Here is an 11,610-nt window from a genome sequence, read left to right on the forward strand (position 1 = left end):
GTATGATTTAATATATACACACAAGGTGGCATACTAATGTATTGTTGTATGATTAAATACATACACAAGTAGGCATGTTAATGTACTGTTGTATGATTTAATATATACACACAAGGTGGCATACTAATGTATTGTTGTATGATTAAATACATACACAAGTAGGCATGTTAATGTACTGTTGTATGATTTAATATATACACACAAGGTGGCATACTAATGTATTGTTGTATGCGTTCGTTCACTATCTCGGTTACCAGAAGCATGATGAATACCGAATTAATAACACACTGATTTTGGTTGTGACAACAAAATGGGATATCTAAATCTTTTAAACACTGGTTCGTGTGATTGCGTACGTACAAGAAAATATCCTAATCACTTTTCGACTTAGTGGTGCACACTACCACATGGCATAAGAAACTTAAAATCACCGAAGTGTGAAAATTTTTACCTGTTTTGTAATGCATTAGCGGTTATGTTAGGCTACGGTTCATTACCTCATGCTTCAGTTCAAAGATGACAATTTCATATGATTTTACATAGCAAAATAAGCACCTACACGTGGTTAGTACAGTATGTAAACGTTTACTTGAAGACATCACAAAATCAAAGCTACACCTACGTAATATTTTGTAGCCACCAATGATAACCATTAAAAACTGTCGTTAATATATGTATATCTAGACGTGCCTTCTATGTGACAAGTACTGAAGGAAGAAATAGCCTAGAAATGGAGATAGGAACAACCTGTGCAGACGTAAACCGTTGCACCTGACTCTCTCTCTCTCTCTAAGCCCATAAAACTTAAACGTATTAATTTCCAAGTTAATACTGTTATTTGCTTTTACCTGGGTGTCTTCAAAAGATCAGAGTGATATAGCTTAAAACAGAAATTAACTACCTCAACATGCATAGTCACTTAATTGTTATCAGTTTTATTTTATATTGTATGAAGTTTTTCTACGATGTTTTTACATGTGCCATGATTTTTAACTATAGTCTGCTTGACATTCACTCAGTTAATATTTATTTCGTCTTACACAATACTTAGTTATTATATTGCATTATATAATATCATAGGCCTACAAGTTTGTTTCCAAAGAAAACTTTCAGAATTCTTTTAATTTCAGTCTAAAAAACGTGATTAAAAGTGTCCATTTCTATCACCGTGTATCGTCATTTTCTCCCGCCTTTTGTTCAAATACGCCTGTTCTGTACTTTTGTAAACACATCTGAGTGAAGAGTAGAATTTTATCATAGGGCAGCCATGTTTCACATAAGTGTACTCCCCCCACCCATTTTTACTTGTATATTCATGTTACTTATTAAGACTATTTTATAACATTTTAAAACACTCAAATTCTAGAAGCAGTTTCGTCAGTGTTCCCCATATTTTACAGGTATATTATTGTAGTCTTGTTATGTTTTTTTTTTTTTTATAACATTTCAAAATATTGTAAATTTCTGGAAGTAGTTTCGCCAGTGTACCCATATTTTTTACTAGGATTCGTGCAACTTGTTAAGTTTTTTTTTATTACGTTTTAAATAATGCCAGATTCTGAAAGAAGCGTTTCGCCAGCGTGCCCCATACGTTTATGGTTTAGTAACACATCTGTGTGATAGGTTGGAAATTTCAGACCATTGTCTCTGTATGTGTGTGTGTGTGTATCGACTTCTCATGCAAGATAGAAAAGTTATGGTAAACACGAGGTTTTTAACGTCAGGATTATGTTATCGTGGTGCCCTGTATTATAATTACATTTTACGACACAAGTTACAGTATAAACACCAAACGTACTTCTTCATGGGCTATTTGAAATTTTCAGTAACTTCTACGGATAAAGTATGTATGTGATTCATTAGGTTATAATAATTACAAACTAGCAGTTATTGATATAAACATCAAACAAATTGGATGAAGTTTTTTATACATGAACAAAATGTACTCACCTGCAACAAACACGACACGAAGATTGAGCTATAAGTCACCGGTGGAAATCCCATTGTAGCTGCCATATTAAATATTTCCTTACTGCTAATCACGTTACAGCACTAGTGCTCGTTAACTATTTGTAAAACGTTCAACAATTATTTACAACGTAGTTACTACCGTTCTCTTGTATTAGGCTTAACAAACACGCACCCGTTTGTCACAACTGAGAAAATATAACACTAACAGCACGAGTCAATGGAATTGTTCTCTTTCTGTTGAAAAAATCACAAATTGTAAACATTTCTTTAAACTCTATTTTCAAAAGGCCGTTAAGACACTAACTATCTTACCCGATTACGTTAACAAATGTTGCATAGGTCTAATATTTACCTCAATTTTTTCTTTTTTTTTAAATAACAGCTAAAAAAGTGAAACCACGCCTCACGGTTTGCAACTCACATCGCTCTCACGGAACAGTGAATTCTACGTATATATCTCACTAGGCTTCGGAGACGATGTTTCGACAATCCTGGCGAGTTTGCAGCAGGCATTGTACATGCGCATGCGTGACGTGCAGCAGACTTTGCGGAAGTTGGTGACGAGGTGTATAGATCAGTCTTTTGCTTAACAGGCACAACAAAATCTTTTCCAGGCCTTTAATGCGCAGTTGGCTTTTAGTATTACATTTTAAGCAAATAATTCAGAAACTTCACACATAAAAACTTTTATGATACGAAGATATATTAATTTTATACAAGTAAAACGAAACGGGTGAGACTGGGTGTTTGTGTTTTTAGACAACGTTTTTCCAACTGGGTGTTGTGCATTTGGTAAGAGTCTAATTTTCAAAAATCTTCTGATGAATACACGGTATAAGATTATTATAATATTTAACACATACGTAACCCAGCTACCTTGGTTTATACAAAGAATTGTCACAACACTGAATGTTCTGGTGTACTCTTTCATACCAATAACATAAAAATTTTAAATCAAATTCTAGTTTCACTTTGTTTTTTAAGGACAAAGCTGCACAATGGGCTATCTATATTATATCAATTTCTTACCTTTGTTTATTTGTTATATAGACTTTTGCTAATGCACTGGTAGTGTCGCAGAAATTGACCGATAAGATATGGTAACGTCACTGTTGAAGTAAAGTTCATAAAATAAGGGATAAATTAAATACGATCGAGTAATAAAATAAAGTACTATTGTTGGCGGGGTAACAATATTTTTAAAATTTGCTTATAAGACACGTGGAATCTGAATATTATTACCAATACTTCATTTGAAATAATATATATATATATATATCCCATGTTTATCATGAAAGCGTTAGTTGATTCAAGTTACTAAGTGGCACACTCTCGTGTTTTTTTGGTTTTTTTGGTTTTTTTTCATGCACATCTTATCATATCATATGAAACAAATACAGTTAAAATTGCTACGAAAACAACGTTGTACGAAAGTTATAAGTAACGTATAAAATTATATGATATATGACTGCCTATGAAAGAAAAAAAATGCGACTTCTATTTTAGGATGGCGTGGGTCATAACCCTAATCACTTGGCCCGAACCATGCAAGGAAAAACTTAATGGAGAAATTGTAATTAAAAAGTGGGCAAACCATGTCAAAATAAGCATGTTCTCATTTAATCTAATTAATAAATATGCTAAGTTTCGTAAACACATTCATCTTATGTCTAAGACATCATAACTAGACCTGTCAGGGCCTAGTGGTTAGCATACTCGGACTGCGAATATGAGGATTCGTGGTTCGCAGCCCGTTGTCTGAAAAACGGTCTCCACACTTTGTGGTTGTGAGTGGCAGTTAAATCCCACTATTTGGTCAGATAACAGTAGTTTAAAAGTTGTCGGTAGGTGCTATTAACCAGTTGCCTTCCTTCTTATCTGTCAGTTTTTTAATTGAGGATGGCTATGCGCAGACAGCCCTTGTGTTGCTTCGTAAAAAATAATCATAAAACAACTGAATTAAACAGTTTCAATCCTTTTGCTTGGCTTAATCTTCCAAAAAACTGTAGCAAAACTGTGTTTTTGGGGCTTATCTTTGGCCTAAAGCAAACTTGTCCATAACTGTAGAGCGCTAAATGTTAATTATAATTGATTTGTTTAATGCTAATAGTTGATAAATTGATAAATGTATACGGAATTATTTTAATTATATGTTTTGTTTTTGTTTGTTTTAGCGAAAAGTTACACAACATGCTATATGCGCTCTTTCTTCTGCTGCTAATCAAACACTAGATTTAATCATTGGAAGTCCGTAAGCTTACCGCTGGCCTCCTGGGTGGATTAGTTGTACGTTTGTGATCCAGCCAAAGCAATCTTTAAAATGTTTAGTGGGTGGAACCAGTGACGTGCACGCAGGTGGGAGTGCTGGTTTCTAAATTCAAACTTCCAATTCATGTTAGATATACGGTTACAAAAATTCACTGTTCTAATTCGATGACGAGGAACCCACTTTGAGACCAATAATGCTTGGAGACGGCTTGAATGGGTAATGAAGAAAAACTTTAATATAAGTTTAATATAACAGCAAATGTATAACACTAATGTCCACTACACCAAAACTTGTCGATATTTTCAAAAGCAACAAGACTTTCAAAAGCTATAAAAAGTTAAGACTATTTCTTAAACTTACAGACTCTTTGGAGTCGAAACAAATAAGCTACACGAGGGCTATCTGCGCTAGCCGTCCCTAATTTAGCAGTGTAAGATTAGAGGGAAGGCAGCTAGTCATCACCACCCACCGCCAACTCTTGGGCTACTCTTTTACCAACGAATAGTGGGATTGACCGTCACATCATAACGCCCCCCATAGCTGAAATGGCGAGCATGTTTGGTGGGACGGGGATTCGAACCCGCGACCCTCAGATTGCGAGTCGACAAAGAAGCTAATGTTAGCTTATAACAATAACCTAACATTAATATACAGGTTCACAAACTCTTCGGAGTCGATACAGAAATATCTGTCTCAAATGGCCACTCGATCTAAACTAAGACCAAACACTAAAATTAAAAAAAAAACCTTTTTAACGGAAATTTGAGTCCTTTTATATAAATTAAAATATATTAATGGCTGACAAAAATGTCAACAAATACTAGGAGATAAAGATATACATCTGCTTCCACACATCTTGCTTACTGCGAATTATTATAATAAATAATTCAGCTTTAAAATGAATGGTGCACGGGGAATTGTAAGTTCTTATAATATAAAAATAATTATTATATACTATTAGTACGCAAGAATTTACTCTTTAGTTTCAGATTTCCAATATGTTTATAAGACTGATTGAATGGGAATAAAAAAGGATCTGTTTGCTTTTCATAGTTTACTATCCTATGTGTACCAGAAGCAACCCAGATCCCCTACAATTTTCCTTAATATACCCCCTAAAAACATATGGTTGCCTTACGATTCTTGAAAACTGTTCGTTTTTATTAGTGAGCACTGCTCATTTAATGTCATCTGCACATCACCAGGTGGAGCTAATTGTTTGGCTTTTTTCCAAAAACATGACAACCAGTCATGAAAATCACGTTTGAATGCAGGTGTTTTTGTTACAATTTTCTAGTAGCAGATAAAAAAATAAAGAGAGGGAGAGAGAGACCTGATTCGAAAGCTACGTAAAGGAATTTGATAATCAATAAAAAGGAAAAAAAAATTAGATATCGAATGCCTTTATTAGGCCTAATACCTTTTCTTGCTTCGCCAGCTTAGACATTCTACACTATGGTATTCAAATTCTTGTGCTGTATACACACAAACACGCCCCCCCCCCAGTAACACAGCGGTATGTCTGGGGACTTATAACGCTAGAAACCGGGTTGCGATACCCGTGATGGGAAGAGCACAGATAGCCCATTGTGTAGCTTTGTGCATAACTTCAAACAAACACACACTCATACACAAGAATACAATGAACCAAATACTAAATTTTGCTCAGGGAAGTGACTATAAAAATGAAACAACACAAGCATATTTGAAACGTTTTAAAAAAATCTTTATTATTGTTAGTTTTAACTTTTTTTATTAAGTAGGTCTTATCAGATTATTTTATTTTAGATACTTATTTGGGCTGTTATGTACATGTGTGTTTTTGTTTACTTATCTGGTATTAATAAAAGAAGAGACTTCCCGACTGGTGTTTTGTATTTAGACTTTATGAAAGACATAAAAATGTTATTTTTTTACTACACATTTGATCCGTAAAAAAAAAAAAAACTAATTACGGGGGAGTTTATGAAGGCCATTTACTGTCAAAGTTATTTTTCAGCTTTTCTTAGGCCTAACAAGTCTCCTTTCTCCGCCGCTTTAGGCGTTATGCACTACACTATTTTAATAAGGTTTCAGAAGAAAAAAATACAGTAGTTTGTATAGCTGCTACAATCTTAATGACGCAAGGTGTATGCCTACTGAAATGACTGGGCAATTTAATTAATTGTTAACCTATCCACCCAGTTCTCTTGTACTTGCCCTTCAGTTACGTAACAGTCAGTTGAGAAAAAAATAATGCATGAAACTACAAAATTAGCATCTCAAAACATTTCCCATAATGCCTCAAGTGAACAACAGCTTTCCCAACTCTAATTACTCCTGTCCATTTAGCAAAACGTTATCCATTTTTTTAAAATCTGAGTTATTGTTTGCTTGTCGTTGTTAAGCACAAAGCTACTTAATGAGCCATCTGTTTTCTGCCCACGGCCAGTATCGAAACCCAAATAAGCCCGCAGACATACTGCTGAGCCATCGTGGGGCCTGAGTTATTGAACGTGAACATAATTAACGTTACCAAGAGCAGAATAAATTGAAGAGATAACTTCTAAATACGTAGGAGAAGGTTATGTAATAATATTTACGCCACGAAACGTTACATAGCAGATATTATAACAAAACAGAACAATTATCCATAACCAATATAACAAAAAACTGTCAAGTCATACAATAAAAATAAAGTATCAAAAGTGAACATATTTTGCGATCATAGTGGCAATGCAAACTTACTGAAAATTGATTCACATGCATGATTGGCAATTTAAAACCTAACTACCCCCCCCCCTCTCCCAGTAAGCTCGGTTGCTTATAGTGCTATCATTAGGGACTCGATTTCTGCAATGGGTACAATGCAGGTTAAATAGGCCATGCTGCCCTAAAATCCAGTGTTAGATATCCCGCCCATTGTGTAGCTTTGCACTAAGAAAACAAGTATTAAGCCATTGTGCAACAGCTTTGGGCAAGTTTGGAATATATATATTATAAGCCGAGCTTAGCAGTTCGATAAAAATCAAACTTAAAACTAGTTTCGTCACTTCTTCAAGAATTGATACTCATTTTTATCATCGCCGATATGTCTTTGGCAAAACTAATCACAAGAAGGCCTTTAAGGGAAATAACTTCCCCTTTCGTCTTCTGTATATTGTTTTGACTACTTCAATCACACAAGAATCAGCAAGGAAGCACTACATCATATAACACTGTGTAAGGCCTCATTAAAGAAAAAGTATTAAAGCCATAAGACACTGTTATATTAACACTTAAGTAAAGAAGTAAAAATTTAAATCCAAAACGATTCGAACCCGAAACGCTGTTCAGTAGGCATATATTCTACAGCCATCTAAGCTTCGATATACTACCCGTTCAGTAACTACAAAGGACAGTGTACTACCCTTCAGTTACTACAAAGGACAGTGTACTACCTGTTCAGTAACTACAAAGGATAGTGTACTACCCTTCAGTAACTACAAAGGACAGTGTACTACCTGTTCAGTAACTACAAAGGATAGTGTATTACCCTTCAGTAACTACAAAGGACAGTGTACTACCTGTTCAGTAACTACAAAGGATAGTGTACTACCCTTCAGTAACTACAAAGGACAGTGAACTACCCTTCAGTAACTACAAAGGACACTGTACTACCCTTCAGTCACAACAAAGGATACTATACTACTATTCAATTACTACAAAAAACACTATACTACCCTTCAGTTACCACATAGGACTGTGTACTACTCTTCGGTTACTACAAAGGACAGTGTACTAACCTTCACTTACCACAAAGGACTGTGTACTACCCTTCAGTTACTACAAAGGACAGTGTACTAACCTTCAATTACTACAAAGGACAGTGTACTAACCTTCACTTACCACAAATGACACTATACTACCCTTTAGTTACTACAAAAAATCAAATTTCAAACTAGTTTGGCCACTTCTTCAAGAATTGATAATGATTTTTATGATCGCCAATAGTCTTCGGCAAAACTAATCAAAATAAAGCCTTTAAGTAAAACAACTTTTCTTATTCGTCTTCAGTATATTGTTTTGACTACTTCAATCGCACAATGTTGTATATCTTCTTACTCAGTTATATCCACTATTTTTAAACAATTTTACCGCTGCAACTCCACCAATCAAAGACTTGGAAATCTTGTAGTTCAACAAAAGAGTTACTATAAAGGACAGTGTTCTAATATTGCATTTGGGGAGGGGGATGATTTGGTATTCACTGGTTAAGAACAGAAAATATAATATATTCTATTTGGTAGAACGTATGATAAATCGACTATCCAGTACTACCTGATGTACTCAATGGACGCATTGAAATGTATGATTGAACAGATTCTTTGAAGTTACACCAAGTTTGTTGGTTTTACGCCATTATATTTTACAACAAGTCACAAAAGTCTATGATACACAATGAAATCTAAGTGCACCAATGAAAATGCTATTAATCTTATAACACAGTCCATTATTAAAAATATCACTCATATGATTTTGGTAGCAGTTTATTGGGTTTCATTATCGTGTCGCTTCTAATTCAAAGTTAGAAAATAAAATCTTCAAGTTATATTTTTAAAGCAGTTAAAAACATTGTGACAAATCCAAACATCCGGTAGGACAGGATACAGACCACATGCTTACTCGTGCTGACGTCATCTTATGACGTCTTCCTGGTGAAAGCAGAGCAGTGATAATTGGCTAGTTTTGAGCAGATGAATTATGGAAATCATTTTCACACAAATAACAAACAGATGTTACTAATCTAAAACACACAAGCTACACAACAACACTGAAGAAAAATATGAAGTCCAAACACCTTTCCAAATTTATACTTAAAATATTTTGCCTGATTCTAAATAAACAAAACAGCTTCACAAAGTTTTTTCAAATTACCCCTCAACAAACTCGAAATATATACACGTTTGCAAGCACCGTACTTAACCCTAGTTTTAGGTACTGTTGTTGACAATATGTTTCGCAGTGTTTATAGTTAGATGACTACACTAACGACACACAGTGACTCTGCATCCCATAATTGCAATATTCTCTGGTGTAAGCTAGCACAAAGAGAGTGTAGTACTGTTTTACTTTTTTCCCTTTGTGCGGAAAAATGAAATGTCAGTTAACTGTGACGTTCCTCTAAAACTGCTAATAAATCTGTGGGGTATACGACATTCCCAATAATTAAGTGACTCCACCCTCACATTGTGTTCCCAATCTCGTTAGTCTTGATTATTATATACAAATTCCTACTTTCAGTAGCAAATTAATTAGACTCTACTTAATTTATAACTTGAAGTCCATTCATCATGATCGTGATAATTAAACTACAAATTATTGGTTTAAATACATCAATTCATTAATGGAGGGCCTAATTCAGTAACAACCTAATAAAATCCACACAGAAGGCTCAGTTGACCAAAGACCTTTTCGCAATGGTACTTGTATATCAAAATCATGTTCTTAGACACCTCACAGCCATGTTAATTATGGAAATGTATATTTCAAAAATGAGAATGTATAATTTCTTGTAATCCGAGGTTATTGACTTTTCATGCACTATCGGATTGATTTCTTGGCGGGAGTAATAACCGATCGTGATAACTGAACACTGACCTAAGACGATACATGTATTATTTTCAACTAATATGAACTACATAAAATGAATATATTTAACTAATGTCAGGAATCTGTTACATCACCAAAAATTGACAACAAAATATATGTCAAACGTAATTAGTATTCATTAATCCTTATTACTTACCATCAAATTTAAGAACTTCACATTTGGAATTGCTACCCACTCTGTGGTATTTTCAGGTAAACTGATTTCCTGAAATAGTAAATTAGGTAGGTCACTGTAACAGGAGGTTCGGTAAGGTATATTACAAAGAATTGCTGAGATCTGCTAAAACTAAGCTTGTGATAAGAAATAAATGGACGAGACACAAAGTCTTATACACAACAAAGCAATTTTTTATTTAGACAACACAAATCAACAGCATGTGTACAGCACCTTTGAACATTGATATTTACTGGAGTTGTGGATTGATTAAACTGAATATAATTCCTCAAGAATCTAAGCTGACTGATTAGCTCAAAACGATGTCCCAGACTGACTAAATCTCACGTTAATTAGTTGAATCGGTAACGTTACTTACCCTTTATCGTGTAGTGAATGAATCATCATTGAGACCGTATATGAAACATTCAGGAGTATTCTTATATGCAGGTATACCATATGTTTGCCACACTCTTTTGTTAATATAAAAATTTTCAACAATTTCAGTTATTCAGGTGTATGTACAGTTTTCACATGACACTTTGGTCAAAACAGTCCTAAAATTTCTTTTTCTACCTATTATTCTGCACCATTCACTTGAGGTAACACCTTGTTTCCCAATGGGAAAGATGACTGTAAGGCAGTATATAAATGATAATATTTTCCATTGGCAGGACACGTGATACTTAGAAGTTACAAACTCCCAACAATCATGAAGGTAGCACAAGTCACCCTGGGAAAGTATGACATTATAGTTTGAGATATATATGTATATATATATTGTGCTTTCTTAGTCTGAGACAAGAGAGAATTACAGGGTTTAAGATTTACCACATTTTCCAGAGAACTCGAAAAGTTCTCCAGTAAAAATTATTGTCCATTATCCTAAAATACACCACTATGGTTTGTGTTCTTGAATAAAGAGCATTTGTGTCCAGTCTTATGTCTTTCACAACTCAGTAAAACACGATGCACTCAGCATTACTTCAGAGTAAATATCTTGGACGAATCTCCAGTTATTCTGTGAACCTTTCTTATTCACTCTTGATGTGGGTGAGCTGAAAGCAGTTTGTTCTAAAGTATGTGACTGTGTTCATAGGTACCTAGCAATATGTATATATATCTAGTGTTTGTTTTGTTTGTAATTATGCACAAAGCTACACAATGGGCTATCTATGCTCTGCCCACCACGGGTATCGAAACCCGGATTCTAGCGTTGTAAGTCCGCAGACATACCGCTGTGCCACTGAGGGGCTGTATGTATTGAATTTAGATGTACGTGTGTGATCTCAAACGTGTGTATAAACATTACATAAAGTCATTCATAAGTGTTGAATAATACAAATGGATCACTTACACAAAAAATGCAAAGTTAAGAACATGTGAATGGAAACAAAGGAATTGATATAAATGTCAACACTTTGTGATATGAAGTTAACTGTGATTACTGACTTCGAAAGTATTATTATTTGATTACACGGTATACGTTATTTTCTTAATACTAACAAGAGAGTGTTTCGGTTTATTCATTGAATTATTCAGCAGGTAGTGAATTTTCATAATATGGATAACTAACAAAAAGCTT

General features: G+C 34.4%; 1 protein-coding gene across 1 annotated transcript in view; it reads right to left on the reverse strand.

Annotated features, from left to right (window-relative positions):
* Positions 1-2,733, reverse strand: part of LOC111089148 — a 31,550-nt gene extending 28,817 nt beyond the window's left edge. Inside the window, exon 1 of the mRNA XM_022401063.1 lies at positions 1,951-2,733. Coding sequence (XP_022256771.1) covers positions 1,951-2,016 — 66 coding nt within the window. The 5' untranslated portion in view covers positions 2,017-2,733. The remainder of the gene's footprint in view (positions 1-1,950) is intronic.
* Positions 2,734-11,610: the final 8,877 nt, after the last annotated feature.

This window comes from Limulus polyphemus, unplaced genomic scaffold (genome assembly GCF_000517525.1).
Source record: "Limulus polyphemus unplaced genomic scaffold, Limulus_polyphemus-2.1.2 Scaffold5372, whole genome shotgun sequence".
NCBI classification, from domain to species: domain Eukaryota; kingdom Metazoa; phylum Arthropoda; class Merostomata; order Xiphosura; family Limulidae; genus Limulus; species Limulus polyphemus.